The 19,742-nt window shown below is 49.8% G+C and overlaps 2 protein-coding genes across 3 annotated transcripts in view; both read right to left on the bottom strand.

Annotated features, from left to right (window-relative positions):
- Positions 1-623, bottom strand: part of LOC310851531 (SPARC-related modular calcium-binding protein 1-like) — a 77,581-nt gene extending 76,958 nt beyond the window's left edge. The window contains exon 1 of one of the 2 annotated variants that reach the window (XM_083754051.1): positions 375-623. In XM_083754051.1, the coding sequence (XP_083610177.1) occupies positions 375-476 (102 nt within the window). In that variant the 5' untranslated portion in view covers positions 477-623. The remainder of the gene's footprint in view (positions 1-374) is intronic. The other variant, XM_083754050.1, reaches the window with a different exon arrangement.
- Positions 624-10,796: 10,173 nt separating this feature from the next.
- RINL (Ras and Rab interactor like) overlaps positions 10,797-19,742 on the bottom strand; it is a 47,247-nt gene continuing 38,301 nt past the window's right edge. Inside the window, exons 11-13 of the mRNA XM_083753752.1 lie at positions 18,983-19,111; positions 14,546-14,712; positions 10,797-12,086 (exon numbers count right to left, since the gene is read on the bottom strand). Coding sequence (XP_083609878.1) covers positions 11,724-12,086; positions 14,546-14,712; positions 18,983-19,111 — 659 coding nt within the window. The 3' untranslated portion in view covers positions 10,797-11,723. The remainder of the gene's footprint in view (positions 12,087-14,545; positions 14,713-18,982; positions 19,112-19,742) is intronic.

Here is a 19,742-nt window from a genome sequence, read left to right as displayed (position 1 = left end):
GTTCTTAACCTGAAACTGTTCTTAACCATGAAGCACCACTTTAGCTAATGGGGTTTCCCGCTGCCGCTCCGCGATTTCTGTTCTCATCCTGAAGCGAAGTTCTTAACTCGAGGTACTATTTCTGGGTTAGGGGAGTCTGTAACCTGAAGCGTCTGTAACCTGAAGCGTCTGTAATCCAAGGTACCGCTGTATTTCTGAAGCCGCGGCTTTCTGAAACCAAACTTTACGCACGACTTTTGGTTCTGGAACAAGCCCCATGCGCCCATCTCCCCTGTCTCCAAAAACGCACAGACAGACAGACAGACACCCCACAACCTTCCCCATCGCTCTGTTGCCTTGCTTCCCCCCCCCTCCCCAAAAAAGATCCCCCTTACCGGCGAGGTGTCCAAACGAAAAGGTGTCACCGCCGCCACAGCCAGCAGCCACAACAGCAGCAGCTCCGGGACAAGGCGCGTCCGGGGGCGCGCACAGCGCATGGTGGAGCCGATCGGGGCTGCCGGGCTCGCCCTTTCCTCGGCGGGGGCCACTGGACGCCGCGGGCGCGCTGCATGGAGGTTTTATAAAGCGGCGGGGGTGCCAGCCCTACCTCCTCCTCCCCTGCGCGCCGCATGTCCTTGCACTTTCCCCTAAGGTGGTCCAACCCACGTGGACCCAGAACAGCTGGGGAGGCGCCACGCCCCCTGCGGAGGGAAGAGACCCGCCTCCCTTCTCATATGCAAGCTCCCGGGCAGAAAGTTTGCAGCGGTGGGAAAGGCGACACGGAATCAAAAGAGTTGGAGAGTACCCCAAAAGTCATCTAGGGTAGGCCAACCTTCTGGAATGCAGGATTATTTTTTTTGCCCGAGGTAGGACTCGAACCCGGAGACGGTCTAAACCACAGAGCCTAGAACTTGCTGATCAGAGAGAAGGTCGGAGGTTCGAATCCCTGCAATGGGGTGAGCGCCCTGCTCCTGCCAACCAGGCTCTATAAGAAAGCTGCAGAGATAGCGCAGGATAGTGCGCACCCCGGAAATGATCTCTTTCAGCTTCTGCCTCTGGAAGAAGGTACAGGGTTATAAAGACTAGGAATAGCCATCTGAGAAACAGTTTCTATCCAAATGCGATTTTGATGCGCTGTGGGTTAAACCACAGAGCCTAGGACTTGCCGATCGGAAGGTCGGCGGTTCGAATCCCCTCGACGGGGTGAGCTCCGTGTGGTGTAGTGGTTAAGAGCGGTAGTCTCGTAATCCTGGGTAACCGGGTTCGCGTCTCCGCTCCTCCACATGCAGCTGCTGGGTGACCTTGGGCCAGTCACACTTCCGTGAAGTCTCTCAGCCCCACTCACCTCACAGAGTGTTTGTTGTGGGGGAGGAAGGGAAAGGAGAATGTTAGCCGCTTTGAGACTCCTTAAAGGGAGTGAAAGGCGGGATATCAAATCCAAACTATTCTTCTTCTTCTTCTCCTGTTGCTCGGTCCCTGCTCCTACCAACCTAGCAGTTCGAAAGCACATCAAAGTGCAAGTAGATAAATAGGTACCGCTCCGGCGGGAAGGTAAACGGTGTTTCCGTGCGCTGCTCTGGTTTGCCAGAAGCGGCTTAGTCATGCTGGCCACATGACCCGGAAGCTGTACACCGGCTCCCTCGGCCAGTAAAGCGAGATGAGCACCGCAAACCCAGAGTTGGTCATGAATGGACCTAACGGTCAGGGGTCCCTTTACCTTTACCTAGGACTCAAGCCCACGACCCAGAAATTAAGAGCCTCAAGCTCTACTGACTGAGCTGTGATACAACTTTATGCATGGCACGTTTTTTTCTGTCTGGAGAAAAGGCGACATAGAATCATAGATTTGCAGAGTTGGAAGAGAGACTGGGGATCATCTAGACCATGGGTAGGCAACCTAAGGCCCAGGGGTCGGATCCGGCCCTATCGCCTTCTAAATGCGGCCTGCGGACGGTCCGGGAATCAGCGTGGTTTTACTTGAGCAGAATGTGTACTTTTATTTAAAATGCATCTCTGGGTTATTTGTGGGGCATAGGAATTCGTTCATTTTTTCTCTCCAAAATATAGTCCAGCCCCCCACATGGTCTGAATGATGGTGAACCGGCCCATGGCTGAAAAAGGTTGCTGACCCCTGATCTAGACCAAACCACTGCAATGCAGGGATCTGTTGCCCAAGGTGGAACTCGAACCCACAACCCTGAGATTAAGAGCCTCATGCTTGACCAACTGAGCCGTGATAGAAGTTTGTGAAATGATGCATGGCTCTGAGAGGATAAAGAAAAGCTTTTTCTCCTGCTCTCATCATGACACTTAGGACTTGTGGATATCCCATGAAGCTGAACTGCATACCCTCCAACACTTCTCCGATGAAAATAGGGACGTCCCATTTCATAATGATAACTTTCCTATTCCTCGCACATCGTACTGGATTGCCCCAGCCACTCTGGGCAGCTGCCAACATATGTAAAAAAAAAAAAAACGTTAATTTTTTAAAAAAAACTTCCTTATACACTGATACAGTGGTACCTCGGGTTACATGCGCTTCAGGTTACATACGCTTCAGGTTACAGACTCCGCTAACCCAGAAATAGTCTTTCAGGTTAAGAACTTTGCTTCAGGATTAGAACAGAAACCGTGTTCCCGCGGTGCAGCGGCAGCAGGAGGCCCCATTAGTTAAAGTAGTGCTTCAGGTTAAGAACAGTTTCAGGTTAAGAATGGACCTCTGGAATGAATTAAGTGCTTAACCCAAGGTACCACTGTACAGGATTGTCTTCAGACGGCTCAGGGGTCAGGTAGCTCCATATCCTCCAACGTTTCTCCAGTGAAAATAGGGACATCCTAAGGAAAAATGGCAACCCAGCAGTTCGAAAGCACGTCAAAGTGCAAGTAGATAAATAGGTACCACTCCGGAGGGACGGTAAACGGCGTTTCCGTGCGCTGCTCTGGTTCGCCAGAAGCGGCTTAGTCATGCTGGCCACATGACCCGGAAGCTGAACGCCGGCTCCCTCGGCCAGTAAAGCGAGATGAGCGCCGCAACCCCAGAGTCGGCCACGAATGGACCTAATGGTCAGGGGTCCCTTTACCTTTACCTTTAAGGAAAAATGGGACATTCTGGGATCAAATCAGAAACCGGGACGACTTCTCTAAATCAGGGATGTCCCTGGAAAATAGGGACACGTGGAGGGTCTGAGATATGTACATGCTTTTGTTTATTTCATCCAAGTTGCAGTATATAAGGGGAGAACATGATTCCCCACAGGCTGGACTAGACGAACAAGTGGCCTGATCCTGCAAGCTCTTCTCATGTTTTATTGGCCTAAATCAGAGTTGGGTCTGATTGGCTCAATGCAGACAGTTTATCAAGAAATGAGCAGTAGCTGGCTTCAGCCGGCTGGCTCCTGCAGGATCACGCCTATGCCATACATTTAAAGTGTTCTTAGGCCACTTTGAAGAATCACATGGCTTCCCCTCAATGGGTTCTGGAAACTGTAGTTTGTTCCGGGTGCTGAGACTTCTTAAGGGAGGCCTCCCTCCCAGAGCTACAGTTCCTCTCTTTTTTGGGGTGGGGTGGGCAGCCACCGCTGTTGAAGTGCCCTGAGATTGCTTTAAATACATGGTGTGGGTTTATTTATTCATTGAATTTATAACCTGCCCTCCCTCCCCAAAGAGACCAGGATTAGCAAATGCATCCACATTAAAAAACAAATTCTAAAACATTTTAAGCCATTCTAAAAATAGCGACGGTTAAAAACAGCTAAAGCTGTTAAAAAACGTTCTGAAAAGAGTTTCAGTTAAAAACATTCGGAAAGTAGTTTTGGTTAAGAAGATGTGAGCTAGTAAGGTATGGAAAGATGGGGTAGCATTGTGTGCCCGCTCACCCCGGTCACCTATTGAAAGCAAGGGTCAAATTCCTTGCAATATTTCTCGCTCCAAAGGTGTGTTTTGGCATCTGTCTGCCTCGGGGAGACAATGGAGAGCTGCACCTTTGGGGTGAAGTCAAACTGTTGGAGGCTTACAGTGCCTGTTGCAGTTGTAGAGACCGACGCAGGAGAGACATGTTTCATTGCAGTCGGGGCAGAGGAAGGCGTCTTCAAAGCCCATGACACCTTTGGTAAAGGCTGTTCTCCAACTGGAGCACTCGCAGGCCAGTGTTTCCCAGTTGTCGGGTGTTTACACTACATTTTTTTAAGATTTGGCTTGAAAGAGTCTTTAAACCTCTTTTGTTGACCACCGGCATTACACTTTCCATTTCTGTCCTTTCTTGTGTTTGCCAGAATCTTCCTGACGCGACACGTGTGGAAGGCGTTGATGGTTTTAAGTTGCCCATTCCACAAAGCGATGTGCTCAGCACACAAGCCTGGCACACCTTCATCTTGGTATTGGATATTAGCGTCCTACGTGCCATAAATAAACAACAAACACCTAAATGAGATTGGTAAGAGGGGACAGGGAGAGTCCATGAGCCCCATCTAGTGACCATTGAGCTTGTAACAGACGCTTCTCTCTCTCTCTCTCTCTCTCTCTCTCTCTCTCTCTCTCTCTCACACACACACACACACACACCACCCTCCATTGGGGGGGGGGGCAAGCTGTTTCTAAAGTAAGGTTACCAGACACCCCCATTTCCCAGGGACAGCCCCCGGATTTACAAATCAGTCCCCATACAAAATCCACTGAAGTTGAAAAGTGTCCCCGGATTCATTGAAAAAAATCTGGTAACCTTATTCTAAAGTCCCTGCCCAGCAACCAGCTTTGCAAGAGAGGACCCCGCCAAACAGTAGCATAGTCCCTTCATGGTAGTCAAGGACACACCCCTTCTAAGATTGTACAATAATCTTATGCAATAATAATAATTCAGAATGCATTGCAATGATCAGTGCTTTGCTTTCCACTAGATCGGCTATTTCTCTGCACATAACATGGGCAAATGATTTGGAGCGTTCCAATATATATGGCAAATAGAAAAGGAAGAAATGGAGGCAGTGAGAGATTTTACTTTCTTGGGCTCCATGATCACTGCAGATGGTGACAGCAGCCGCGAAATTAAAAGACGCCTGCTCCTTGGGAGAAAAGCAATGACAAACCTAGACAGCTTCTTAAAAAGCAGAGACATCACCTTGCCAACAAAGGTCCCTATAGTTAAAGCTCTGGTTTTCCCAGTAGTGATGTATGGAAGTGAGAGCTGGACCCTAAAGAAGGCTGATCGCCGAAGAATTGATGCTTCTTCGGCGATCAGCCGAAAGAAAACATGGCTCGTTTAATTAAACAACATTCATAACCCATTTAATAATGAAGATCGGCAGCAAGGCAAGTTTAAGTCTGTGAACTGAAGGGGGAAATACTCCCTTGGGAAAACGTTACGTGGCAAATGTGGCTTTCAGTATGTCGAGAAGGGTGGTCGCCTTAAGGAATAGGTTAATGGGCAATTAAGAATTATATAAAATGAATTTACAAACAATAATGATCCCAAAACAGTTAGCTACCCAGCCCTGCCCTAGGGATGGCTGCTTTCTGGTAAGAGGCAGGGATAAGAGAAGAGAAACTCTGGCCAAGTTGTTCCCTGGCTGTGGGCCAACAATCTGCAAATTTATTACTTCGATGTTTATGTTCTCGGGCTTCAGAGCTGCTGATGTCGAGTTTTTTGAAATCAAACAACAAAGTGAGAGTTGCAGATTACAGATCCCCATCGCTATTCTGCAATGGTCCTGAGCAGCTGAAGACTCTTGTGGAATAAAGTCTGCTACAGACAGTTCCTGAACCAATATTGCACTCTCCAACATCTGATCAAAATTGGGATGCTAATTTTTTTTTGGTTCCCAGCTCTTATGGGAGGCAGCTGCCTCGCGCGACAAACCAAAAAAGAGAGTCTCTTGGTCCGATGTTCTGGTGCAAGCCAGCTGACTTGAACTGGACCAAAAGCTAAGATGGCTTTTGTAATTCTGGGGTTGTTGTTTAGTCATTTAATCGTGTTCGGCTCTTCCACTGCCTCCCGCAGTTTGGTCAAACTCATGCTGGTAGCTTCGAGAACACTGTCCAACCATCTCGTCCTCTGTCCTCCCCTTCTCCTTGTGCCCTCCATCTTTCCCAACATCAGGGTCTTTTCCAGGGAGTCTTCTCTTCTCATGAGGTGGCCAAAGTCTTGGAGCCTCAGCTTCAGGATCTGTCCTTCCAGTGAGCACTCAGGGCTGATTTCCTTCAGAATGGAGAGGTTTGATCTTCTTGCAGTCCATGGGACTCTCAAGAGTCTCCTCCAGCACCAGAATTCAAAAGCATCAATTCGCCCACCGAAACCCTTCCACAAATACCAGCCTGGAGTGGCGCCCCGTGTTGGCTCCCATTTGCAATTTCCACCCGCAAGTTGCTTCCGATCTCTCACTCGGCGTTCCACGTGGTTGGTGGGGAACGGCGGAGGCAGGTGAGGAAACATCTGGCTGCAAACCTTCCCCCCTCCCCTCCCTCCGGCAACCTTACACCTGTTCCCGGTTAGCTGTGCAAAACACAAAAGCCAGGCCCAGGGGTTTGTTGCAACATCGGGGCGTCGGTTCAAGACGTGCCGCACAACAGGCCTGCCTGTGCAGGAATCTGCAGGTTGGGAGGACCCGGTGCCAGGAAATTGTTTCTTGGAAATAGACAAAAAAAGGGGGAGAACTCCTCCCCACCACTGTGTCCCGCTCTCCATTTCCATTGCTCTTGTATCTTCTCCCACCCCTGGGCTCAGGGGAGCACACCTGTGCACGGAATGAGAGGCCTATGGGACTGAACTCATAGGGTGAACTCCCTCTTTGAAAAGACTGAACTCCCTCTTTGAAAAATGGAGGTACACGGTCTGTCTGGGGAGGGGGTTCATTCTTGGGAGCTGATCTTTTGGCAAGTCCCCTGCCACAGACGGGTTGGACACGGCAGAGGAATGGGGAAAGGAGCCAGCTGAGGAACCCACAAAGGAAGAAGGCTCGGAGATGGGGCAAGGATGAGTGGTCAGTGGGAGAAGAGGGAGCTGACGGGGAGAAGGTGGTGTTGGAAGTGGAATAGGTAACAGTTTAGTGAGCAGAGAGAGTCTGTGGCAGAGAGCAGTGCAGAATCAGAGGCTGAAGAGGGGGCAAAAGGCAGAGATCGGCAGGTAAAGAAACCAGGGTGTCTCCCTTCCCCACTTGTCTCCCAGAACCAGAAGAGGTGTGAAAGGGGCAGAGGAGAGGTTGGCTGCAGGTAGACACCGTCTCTGATTGCTTGGGGGAAGCCCCGGAGAGGAGGGGACCTAGGCAGCTGCGGGGAGGCAGGGGTTTTCAGTCTTGGCAACTGATCCATGGGGTGAGACCTACTAGGGAATGCTGCCCATTAGGCCTGACCTCTACCAAGTCTGTGCAGATCATGTTCTTGCTAATGAAGAGTTAACTCCAACTTGCACAGTGTGATTTATTGTTGGCTCGCTCCTGACTCCCAAAAACTTGTCGTGTGAATCACAGCCCCCTAAAATGAAGAATGTGTCTTCTTTTCTGGGTATCAGACTCCTCCAGCCTTCCCTGTCCCTTGGCCACAATAAATGTTGTGGGATAACTTGCACCAGCACTGGCCGGGCTAAGGTGATCTTCTACCAGGTTTGTGCAGATCATGTTCTTACTAATAAAGAGTTACCGTATTTTTTGCACCATAACACTCACTTTTTTCTTCCTAGAAAGTAAGGGGAAATTATCAGCATCGCCCTTGAGCCAGTGCCACCAACTGGACTCATCCACTCAGCCCCGACTGGGCCAGGTGAGCTGGGTAGCACTTCCAGAGACCACCTTTTACACAGGAACAGGTCAAAGTGCTGTGGACTCACAGCTTAGAGTTGTGAGCACAGGATTCACTCCAACAAGAAGACAGTCGTCGCACAGCAGAGTACAGCAGAGTATAGCTGAGTATATAAACGACTTGGAGAACAGCTCTGTAGAATATCTTCTTTTATTCTATCTACAACTATTATACAACTATATGCAGAGCTTAATGAGGTCTAAGCATAAATGAATGCTGCACTACACTGAGTGTCTGCAGCTGCTCTTAGCAGCAACCTTATCTATACACACGATCACTAACACTCAGTCTCTCTCTCTCCGACACACTGACTGACTGACTGACTGACTTGGTGCTGGAGTAGAATAAGTAGAGAGCAGAACACTGCCCCTCCTCTCTGGAGAGTCAGCAGAGATCATCAGGAGATTCTTGGATATGGGAGGGGTGAAATCTCCTCAGAAATGTCTGTGCGTGTTATGGAGGGAATGCATACGGGTGGCGGGGGGGATCTGCTGCAGTCATGAGCAGAGGATCCATGGTTCCCCTTCCTTCCCTCCTCCGTGGCTCGCTTTGAAACAGCAAAGCGGGAGAAGAGCTGCTGAGTGGGGAGGAGAGAGGGACAGAGAGCCTGCTTCTTTAAAAGAGCAAAGCGGGAGGGGAAAGGAGCCGCTTACACGAGTGTAAGTGGCTCCTGTCCTGTTGGCTCCTTTAAAGCAAGCAGGCTCTCTTTCCCTCCTCTCCACTGGGTCACCCCAAATTCACCATCAGATCACATAGCTTGTCCATGGCTACATCTTGCACCAAAAAAATCACGCACCCACTGTTGCCTGGGGCCACAGTGGTGCAAAAACGTGGTTACAAAGCATGGATCCTCAGGATTTTGGCATTGGGCTACTCCAAACTCACTGTCAGATCACATGTCTGTGGCCACAGCATAAACCACAAAAATCATACTTCCACTGTTTCGTTTAGAATATTTTTTTTCTTGTTTTCCTCCTCTAAAAACTATGTGCGTGTTATGGTCGGGTGCGTGTTATAGAGCGAAAAATACAGTAACTCCCAACTTGAACGGTGGGATTTACTGCTGGCTGAGGCTGATAGGACCCCAACAACACCTGGAGGTGTCAGGAAGGACCATTAGCTGAGTAGCAGAGAAACTCTCTTGCAAGCAGAAGGTTGCAGGTTCAATCCCTGGCAGCTCCAGATACAGAGACTCCTGCCTGAAATCCTGGAAAGCTGCTGTTTGTCAGTCTAGACAATATTGAACCAGATGGACACATGGTCTGATTCAGTATTAGGAAGCTTCCCGTGTTCCTATGAAGCGCTTAAAATCTTCCATCCCCTTCTACATTTCCAACAGTACTAAGCACATTAAGCCTGTGTACACACCACACACTCTTCCCTGGCCAAAGAATCCTGGGAGCTCTAGTTGATGGGTGCTGGGAATTACAACCTCTGTTTGGGTAAACTACGGTTCCCGCTATGGTTTTCCCAGTAGTGATGTATGGAAGTGAGAGCTTGACCATAAAGAAGGCTGATTGCCGAATAATCGATGCTTTTGAATTCTGGTGCTGGAGGAGACTCTTGAGAGTCCCATGGACTGCAAGAAGATCAAACCTCTCCATTCTGAAGGAAATCAGCCCTGAGTGCTCACTGGAAGGACAGATCGTGAAGCTGAGGCTCCAAGACTTTGGCCACCTCAGGAGAAGAGAAGACTCCCTGGAAAAGACCCTGATGTTGGGAAAGATGGAGGGCACAAGGAGAAGGGGATGACAGAGGACGAGATGGTGGGACAGTGTTCTCGAAGCTACCAGCATGAGTTTGACCAAACTGCGGGAGGCAGTGGAAGACAGGAGTGCCTGGCGTGCTCTGGTCCAGGGGGTCACGAAGAGTCGGACATGACTAAACGACTAAACAACAACAACATGGTTCCCACAATCCTTTGGGTGGCTGGGAATGTGTTCAAATTGTAAGATATGACTGGAAGAGCTGTTCGACAGGGGAACGGTCTCCCTCGGGAGGTTGTGCACTCTCCTTTGTTGGAGGCCTTTAAGATGGCCATCTGTCATGGATACTTTAGTGGAGATTCCTTCATTGCAGGGGGTTGGACTAGATGACCCCAGGGTCCCTTCCAGCTCTACAATTCCAAGGTTCTAAGTTAGTTATGGTTTTGAGCTTCCGTAATAGAAAACAGATGCTGCCCTCTGCTGGGTAGATGTGAGAATTGATGGATTAAAACAACAGATGGAATAAGGGTGGGTGGGTGTAGTTGCTCCTTGCCTCCCTGGCTTAAAAAACAATTGTCTTCTCCATTATCTTAAGCTACTCTCAGACGGTAGAACCACGGCAGCCCATCTCGCAACACTCTAGACCATAGCTGTCAACTTACAGATTTGAAAATAAGGGATCAGCAGGTATGTTCAACTTCTGAGCCCCTCCGAGCCAAAGGCAGAAAGCCCAGCCAGCCGCCAAACGAAGCCTCAAGCGGTGGTTCCCACAGCGCAGCAACCCGGCAAAGGGGATGCAGCAAGGAAAACCACCGTCACCTCTCCGCTGGGAAGCGCTGAGCAAAGGTGAGTCCCCAGGCAACGCGGCCGATTTGATCGGCACAAGGCATGCAAGCTCCACCCCCCAGTCGTTCTTAGACTCCTTATTGGGTGAGCAACGCAGCCAAGCAACACAGTTGGAGCCTCCCTCCTCCCTGGTAGGGAGGGAGGGGGAGGAGCTGCTTCCTTTGAAACCCGGGAAATTTAAGGGACATCATCAATAAGGGACAGCGGCGGGACACGTTGCTGGGATAAGGGAGCTTCCCGCCAAATAAGGGACGGTTGACAGCTATGCTCTAGACTCCGATCACCATCAGCCCCAGCTACGGACGAAGGATTCTGTATGCACTCAAAGCCAAATCTGCCCAAATCTGCCTCACTTTCCAAAACACTGCACAAACCAAAATGCAGCCGTCCGTTGACATTCCCCCTTCACCAAACGTTGCCATGCAGTTCTCCAGTCAAGGTTTACAAAAGTGCGTGGATGAGGGGGAAAACACAATGTGAATAAAAATGAAGGTATTTGTGAAAATGACATTCAGAAACACACAGTGTGGGGAGGAAACAGGCTGAAGCAATGTGCACACTCCTCAAAATGTAAATATGTGTTTATTAGGAGAAATCGGCAATAAGATGCTGATGAAATGTCACAGTTTTTGGGAAATTGTGAATCGCTTCGAAATGTAGAGAGCTGGATTTAATACAATGGTACCTTGGAAGTCGAACGGCTTGGCTCCCGAACAAATCGTCTCCTGAACGTCACAAACCCGGAAGTGACTGTTCCAGTTTGCGAACTATTTTTGGAAGCCGAACATCCGACGGGCCTTCCGATTGGCTGCAGGAGCTTCCTGGAGCCAATCAGAAGCTGCGATTTGGTTTCCGAACATTTTGGAAGTCGAACGGACTTCCGGAACAGATTCCGTTCAACTTCCAAGGTATTGGGGAAAAATGAGAAAGGGAGAGGACTGGAACTGAACAGATCCTGCCACCTGCAGCCTCAGCCAGCCAGGCCAATGGCCAGGGATGATGGGAGTTGTAGTCCAACAATATCTAGAGTTGTCCAAGATGGCTAATCCTCCCTTAAGGCCCCATATGCGCTAGGCATTTAAAGCAGTTTCATACCCCTTCAACTGTAATGCCACTTAAGTTTCCCACTTATCCTTACTAGCCTGGTCAGCCCTGGTCTAAACGGAAGAGGGAACTCTGGCAGGGCAACAGGAGTAGTAAAAAAACAAAATGGCGGCCGCTCCCTCACAAGCTTCCATGCAAAGGAGAAAGGCTCATCACCCTGAGGTCTTCTTCCCGAGACTTTTCCTGGCGGACGTTTTATAGCCCAGTCTCTCAGCTTTTCCCGAAGTTTCCGCCGAGTCAGAAACCCAAAAGCTTGGTCAACCTTCTGGGGAAGTTTCCGGAAGCTTCCGAGGCCTACGCTCAATCCACTTGCCCCGTGTCCTTGCTTTTGAGGGGCTCCCGGGCCTCAGTCGAGCGGTCAGGGTACGAAAGGGAAGGGGGAGCAGCAGTAGCGGGGAGCCCCTTGTCTTTGGGCTTGTAGACGAAACTCCCAAGCCCCCCTTGGGTCTGGAGGGTCTCTGAGCAGAGTCTCTGTGGGCAGCTGTCCCCGGCCAAGAGCTGAGAGGAGCCATGCGACACCAAGAAGAGGCCGTGGGACTCGGGATCAGAGACGCCGTACTTTTCGGCGCACACGGCGCACACGGATGCTGTTGTCATGTCAGGGGGCACGGAGATGGTCTTCTGGTTGTTGAAGGGTTCGCAGAAGGAGACATAGAGGATGTTCTGAAGGGGGGTGGGAAGCAAGAAGTTACTGTGTGGCCAAGGCCCTTGAGGTAGTAGGCCTGCCACTGAAGTAATGGTTCTCCAACATATTGGAGTGGCAGGAGCAAATAATAATAATAATAATAATAATAATAATAATAATAATAATAATAATGTATTATTGATACCCCGTTGCTCGGTCCCTGCTCCTGCCAACCAGCAGTTCGAAAGCACATCAAAGTGCAAGTAGATAAATAGGTACCGCTCCGGCAGAAAGGTAAACAGTGTTTCCATGTGCTGCTCTGGTTTGCCAGAAGCGGCTTAGTCATGCTGGCCACATGACCCAGAAGCTGTACGCCGGCTCCCTCGGCCAGTAAAGCGAGATGAGCGCTGCAACCCTAGAGTCGACTGCGACTGGACCTAACGGTCAGGGGTCCTGTTACCTTTACCTTTATATTGATACCCCACCCATCTGACTAAAAACACGATAAAAGATCAGACATTGAAAACTTTCCTAAACAGAGCTGCCTTCAGATGTCTTCTAAAAGTCAGATAGTTGTTTATTTCCTTGACATCAGATGGGAGGGCGTTCCACAGGAGGGTGCCACTACCAAGAAGGCCCTCCGCCTGGTTCCCTGTAACCTCACTTCTCAGAGTGAGGGAGTCGCCAAAAGGCTCTTGGAGCTGGACCTCATGAACAATGGGGGTGGAGACGCTCCTTCAGGTATACTGGGGCTGAGGCCGTTGAGGGCTTTCAAGGTCAGCACCAACGCTTTGAATTGTGCTCGGAAACGTACTGGGAGCCAAGGTAGGTCCCAGGACCGGTGTTATATGTTAGATGGCAAGTGTGGCAGGGAGATTCAAGGACAATCAAAGAAACCTTTCTACATTTCAATGTACTGTAGTACGGTATCAAAATATTTCTATTTGCAGAATATGGAGAGAGATCTTTTCATGAGCAATTGGCTAGTCTTCCCCAGTTCTCCACGGGACATTGTTGTGAATTTCAACTGTGGCTGATATGAAAGACTGGAAAAGAGAAAGGAGTCTTTTCGTTTGATGAGAGTTGGGTTTGTCTCATATGAGACCTGATACAACATGATTACCCAGCAAAAGCATGGTCACACCTCTCGATGAGTTTGTAGATGTACTTAAGGTACGTATGTCAGAGGCTCATTCATAATAATATTTTGGGGAGGGTTCCTGTTCTTATGCAGCTCTTACATTTTCTGGATGTTCCATGATCGTGTCCCTTCCAGCTCTACAATTCTACGATATAGTGGTACCTTGGTTTAAGAACAGCTTAGTTTATGAACAACTTGGATTAAGAACGCTGCAAACCCAGTGTTTTGGTTTGTGAACTTTGCCTTGGAAGCAGAACATGTTTTGCTTCCTGTTGAGTGTGTTCCATTTGTAAATTGAGTCCCCCGCCGCTATGGGAAAGCACACCTTGGTTTAAGAACGCTTTGGTTTAAGAATTGACTTCCGGAACGGATTAGGTTTGTAAACCAAGGTAGCACTGTACTATGAACTTGAGGAATGACCGGCGACGCTCCTGCAGATGATCTCAGGGATTGGGCTAGGATATAAAGGTGTCCCTGGGGCAACCTGAACCTCAGCTAATTACCGTATTTTTTGCTCTATAAGACTCACTTTTTCCCTCCATAAAAGTAAGGGGAAATGTGTGTGCTTCTTATGGAGCGAATGCAGGCTGCGCAGCTATCCCAGAAGCCAGAACAGCAAGAGGGATTGCTGCTTTCACTGCGCAGCGATCCCTCTTGCTGTTCTGGCTTCTGAGATTCAGAATATATATATTTCTTGTTTTCCTCCTCCAAAAACTAGGTGCGTCTTGTGGTCTGGTGCATCTTATAGAGCGAAAAATATGGTAATGCAAGGACCTTGAACCCGGCTCGGTAGTGGATGGGCAGCCAGTAAAGATGATTAGAGTTAAGAAAGGGAGTTATATTAAGGTTTAACTTGTTCTTTTGTCATTTTTTGATTGTATTTTTTTTCTCTTTTTAGTTGTTTTTGCTTTTTTATTTCTTTTATTTTTTTTTTCTTGGATGTGTTTTGTTTTTGTATTCTGTGTTCTTTTTTGTAACCTTTTAAAACTTGAATAAATATTATTTGAAGGGGAAAAAAAGTAAAGACGATTAGATACCAAACAATAAGCTTGCAGCCCCAAGAAATGTCAGCCATTCCCTCTTTCCATCCACACCAGGAACGGCACCCAGGCACCCTTAAGCTGTTCCTTTGCCCTGCATGGCTTGATTTCAAACCCTGTAGCCAAAAAAAAGTCACCCGACATCATTGTGATGTCAGTTTGATTGGCAGGTGAGGAACAGGTGTGGGAGAGGTACTACACTGGCCTGACAGTTCCGCGCTCCATCCCAGAATTTGGCTCCCAGAATCCCTTGCTCTCTCCCACTTCTTAGCCCCCCACTTCAGCACAGGACTTCTTTTTCAGACTTCAGCCTCACCTGGGAATGGCGCCGGTTGGCGTGGTGATGGTGGATGGTTCGGCGCCGATGCCACTGATGGATGGAGCGCTGGGCCTCGATGCTGATTTGCCTCGTCACTGTGGCCGCTGGCTGGAAGTTCTCAATATGGAAGAGGGCGCCAAACCAGGTGGTGAGGTAATAGCCTCCTGCGGCGCGAGAGGGAGGGAGAAGAGAAAACCTGCGTCAAGATGGAGATGCACGGGCTCAGGAAGGCTTTTGTGCACTGTTGGATCTGAACCCTTCAGAGGACTGAACTCGGGCCTGGCTTAAGCACAGAAGCGACACCTGGGCCACTGTTCTCAGACCCGTCCACCAGGTGGGCCACTCCCTGAACCAGAATGTTCCTTAGAGCGAAAATAGAAACGCTAATCCTGTGCCCGTTGGCAAAGACATCATCGCTTGGTGTGCTTCAGTGCACAACAGCGCAGTTCAATTAACTCAAATGCAGTAGAAGTGGAGTGTGGCTTTGCGTCCCTCTGTTCTAGGGATGCAAAACCCGTGGCTTGCCATATGTACAGTCATACCTCGAGCTGAAGTTTCTTCAGGTTGAGCGCTTTTGGGTTGCGCTCCGAGGTGACCCGGAAGTAACAGAACGCGTTACTTCTGGGTTTCGCCGCTCGCGCATGCACAGACCCTCAAAATGACGTCACACGCATGCGCAGAAGCGGCGAATCGTGACCCACGCACACGCAGATGTGCAGACACAGGTTGCGTTCGCTTCAGGATGCGAACGGGGCTCTGGAACAGATCCCATTCGCATCCAGAGGTACCACTGTATGCCGTATTTTTCACTCTATAAGACGCACCAGACCACAAGATGCACCTAGTTTTTGGAGGAGAAAAACAAGGAAAAAAATATTCTGAATCCCAGAAGCCAGAACAGCAAGAGGGATCGCTTCGCAGTGAAAGCAGCAATCCCTCTTGCTGTTCTGGCTTCTGGGATAGCTGCACAGCCTGCATTCGCTCCCTAAGAAGCACACACAATTCCCCTTACTTTCTAGGAGGGAAAAAGTGAGTCTTATACAGCAAAAAATACGGTAGGTATAAGACTGTATATAAATTCAATAAATGAATAAGAAAATTAAAAAATATGTTGCTGGACTACAACTCACATCATCCCTGACCATTGGGTCATGCTGGCTGGGGATGATGGGAGTTGAAGTCCAACAGCTCCCTCCCACCTGTGCTTTATTCCCTATATGTGTGTCATGGACTGGCTGGATGCAGAGGAATGGTGGGAGGAATCAGATAGAGGACCCCCCAAGAGAAGAAGGCTCAGAGCCCTGGGATTGGTGGTGGGACGGCAATGAGTAGTCAGAGAGAGAAGATGGGGAAGAGGAGGTTGGAAACTGAAGAGGGAACATGGCTTCGTGAGCTGGGAGAGTCTGTGGCAGAGAGCAGTCTAGAATCAGAGGTAGGAGAGGAAGGGGGCCAAGAGGCAGAAGTGAGGCAGGCTGGGGAAGAAGCCAGGGGGTCTCCCCCTCCTGCTGTGACAAGCTCCCTTCCCCCCTGGTCTCCAAGAACCAGAAGAGGTATGAAAAGGAGAGAGCAGAGAGAGAGAAGACAACAGAGCCCCAGATTGGGAAGGAGACTTAGGGAACTGTGAGAAGGCAGGGACCTTCAGTTCCCACTTCTGTACCTGGGGCAAGAAGATGAGGTGCTGTGCTCACTGGAGGCGGTTGGAGGATGGATGGCGGCTAACAGATTGAGGTTGAATCCTGACAAGACAGAAGTACTGTTTTTGGGGGACAGGAGGCAGGCTGGTGTGGAGCACTCCCTGGTCCTGAATAGGGTAACTGTGCCCCTGAAGGACCAGGTGCGCAGCCTGGGAGTCATTCTGGACTCACAGCTGTCCATGGAGGCGCAGGTCAATTCTGTGTCCAGGGAAGCTGTCTTCCAGCTCCATCTGGTACGCAGAATGAGACCTTACCTGCCTGCAAACTGTCTCACCAGAGAGGTGCATGCTCTGGTTATCTCCCGCTTGGACTACTGCAATGCACTCTATGTGGGGCTACCTTTGAAGGTAACTCGGAAATTACAACTAATCCAGAATGCGGCGGCTAGACTGGTGACTGGGAGCGGCCGCCGAGACCACATAACACCGGTCTTGAAAGACCTGCATTGGCTCCCAGTATGTTTCCGAGCACAATTCAAAGTGTTGGTGCTGACCTTTAAAGCCCTAAATGGCCTCAAAGACCCAGTATACCTGAAGGAGCGTCTCCACCCCCATCATTCAGCCTGGACACTGAGGTCCAGCGCCAAGGGCATTCTGGTGGTTCCCTCGCTGCGAGAAGCCAAGTTACAGGGAACCAGGCAGAAGTACTGTTTTTGGGCGACAGGAGGCGGGCAGGTGTGGAGGATTCCCTGGTCCTGAATGGGGTAACTGTGCCCCTGAAGGACCAGGTGTGCAGCCTGGGAGTCATTCTGGACTCACAGCTGTCCATGGAGGCACAGGTCAAATCTGTGTCCAGCGCAGCTGTTTACCAGCTCCATCTGGTACGTAGGCTGAGACCCTATCTGCCTGCGGACTGTCTCGCCAGAGTGGTGCATGCTCTGGTTATCTCCCGCTTGGACTACTGCAATGCAGTCTACGTGGGGCTACCTTTGAAGGTGACTCGGAAACTACAACTAATCCAGAATGCGGCAGCTAGACTGGTGACTGGGGGCGGCCGCCAAAACCATATAACACCGGTCTTGAAAGACCTACATTGGCTCCCAGTACGTTTCCGAGCACAATTCAAAGTGTTGGTGCTGACCTTTAAAGCCCTAAACGGCTTCGGTCCAGTATACCTGAAGGAGTGTCTCCACCCCCATCATTCTGCCTGGACGCTGAGGTCCAGCGCCGAGGGCCTTCTGGCAGTTCCCTCATTGCGAGAAGCAAAGCTACAGGGAACCAGGCAGAGGGCCTTCTCGGTAGTGGCGCCCGCCCTGTGGAACGCCCTCCCACCAGATGTCAAGGAAATAAACAGCTATCTGGCGTTTAGAAGACATCTGAAGGCAGCCCTGTTTAGGGAAGCTTTTAATGTTTAATAGGTTATTGTATTATTAGTGTTCTGTTGGAAGCCGCCCAGACTGGCTAGATGGGCGTGGTATAAATAATAAATTATTATTATTATTATTATTATTATTATTATTATTATCATCATCATCATCATCATCATCATCATCATCATCATCATCACTAGGCCTGGTCTTCTGATTCAACCTGGTTTCCTCTAATAAAGAGTCAACATACGCCATTTGATTTACAGTGGTACCTCAGGTTAAGTACTTAATTGGTTCCGGAGGTCCGTACTTAACCTGAAACTGTTCTTAACCTGAAGCACCTCTTTAGCTAATGGGGCCTCCTGCTGCCGCCACGCTGCCAAAGCCCGATTTCTGTTCTTATCCTGAAGCAAAGTTCTTAACCTGAAGCACTATTTCTGGGTTATCGGAGTGTGTAACTTAAAGCATTTGTAACCTGAAGCGTATGTAACCCAAGGTACCACTGTATTGCAGGCTTGTTCCTGACACCTGATCCTGACAACATGAGTGTCAGAGCTGCCTCTATGTCCCAGCTCACAGAGGACCAACGCTAGCCAGTAATAACGTATAAAAGTCTTTATTGAAGGTTAGTTTCCATTTCCAAACCGCAGCGTGCAACTCTACGTCTTAGAACCTAGACCGGCGAAGCTCCATCTGAGTCTCCGCCTCTTAGACACCAGTTTAAGACTCTAGCCTTACTCCACCTCTTCCGTTGTTCTTTCCTCCTCTGGGTCCTTCTGCCCCCTGGGGTTTCCTCCTTTCTGGACTCTTCTGACGCTGACCCCCCTGAGTCTTGCCCCTCCTTCCGGCGGGCTTTAGGACCTGGCTCCCTATCCGGGCTGCCTGCTGTGCCGCTCGCCTGTACATTTGAACTTGGCGCGCGCGCCCAGCCGGTAACCTTCCTCCTGACCGTTTCCCCGCTCTCCGATGGAGGCGTGGTCAATCCTGACTCATCTCCTCTCGCTGGTAGTGAGAACACTGGTCCCGATGCCTGGGGCTCCTCCCCCCCACTGCGCTCTGGTGGGGAAGCTGGTTCTGATTTCCAACTGCTGCTCTGGGAGTCCCCGCTGGCCCCTTCCTTCTGGGGTTTCCCCCTTGGCACCCCCCTTGCCCTGGCCATCGGCGCTCCCTTCTGTGAATCTTCCGATTCACTGGAGAGGCTCATGGAATCCCTCGGACCACTTTCATCTCCTACGCTCCCCTCGGATTCCTCCCCCTCGCTCTCCATTTCCTTCCTCTCCTGTGCCTCTGCTCCTGAGCCCCTGACAATGAGGCAGAGACTTCTGGGGTCTCCTAGAGACATTAACCCTAATGTTTTTACCTAGCAAAAATCCAGATCATTTCAGGATGCCCAAGGGACAGATCTAGGTCTGGCACAACTTGCCGGGTTACCTTCTCCCAGCAGCTGGCTGGGGTCCATCAGTTCCATCATGTACTCGACATCCAGCTGCACCGAAACCATGTCACAGTTCACCAGCATGTAGATCAGAACTGGCAGGAAGTCGTCGGCGCCAAAAGGCTCTTCCGAAAATGGGAAAAGGGAAGAACATCGTCAGAGCCAGCCCTACTGTTCAGGTGCAAGGAAAGCGGATGTAGAGAAATGATTGTCTCTTTCTCTCATAATACAGTGGTACCTCGGGTTAAGTACTTAATTCGTTCCAGAGGTCCGTTCTTAACCTGAAACTGTTCTTAACCTGAAGCACCGCTTTAACTGATGGGGCCTCCCGCTGCTGCTGCGCCGCCGGAGCACAATTTCTGTTCTCATCCTGAAGCAAAGTTCTTAACCCGAGGTACTATTTCTGGGTTAGCAGAGTGTGTAACCTGAAGCGTATGTAACCTGAAGCGTATGTAACCTGAAGTGTATGTAACCCGAGGTACCACTGTACAGTCGTACATTATGATACGATAATCTTTATTGTCATTGTCCCATACAGAAAGAAATTGTTGATTTGAACATTTCGGCTCCAGAACGCCACAAACCTGGAAGTGTTCTGGTTTGCAAACGTTTTTTGGAACCCGCAAGTCCGACGGGGCTTCCATGGCTTCCGATTGGCTGCAGGAGCTTCCTGCAGCCAATCGGAAGCTGCACCTTGGTTTCCGAATGTTTTGGAAGTCGAACGGACTTCCTGAACGGATTCCATTCGACTTCCGA

The sequence above is a fragment of the Podarcis gaigeae genome, assembly GCF_964106915.1.
Source record: "Podarcis gaigeae genome assembly, chromosome: 8".
In the NCBI taxonomy this organism is placed as follows: Eukaryota; Metazoa; Chordata; class Lepidosauria; order Squamata; family Lacertidae; genus Podarcis; species Podarcis gaigeae.
This window is presented reverse-complemented; position numbering and strand designations above follow the sequence as displayed.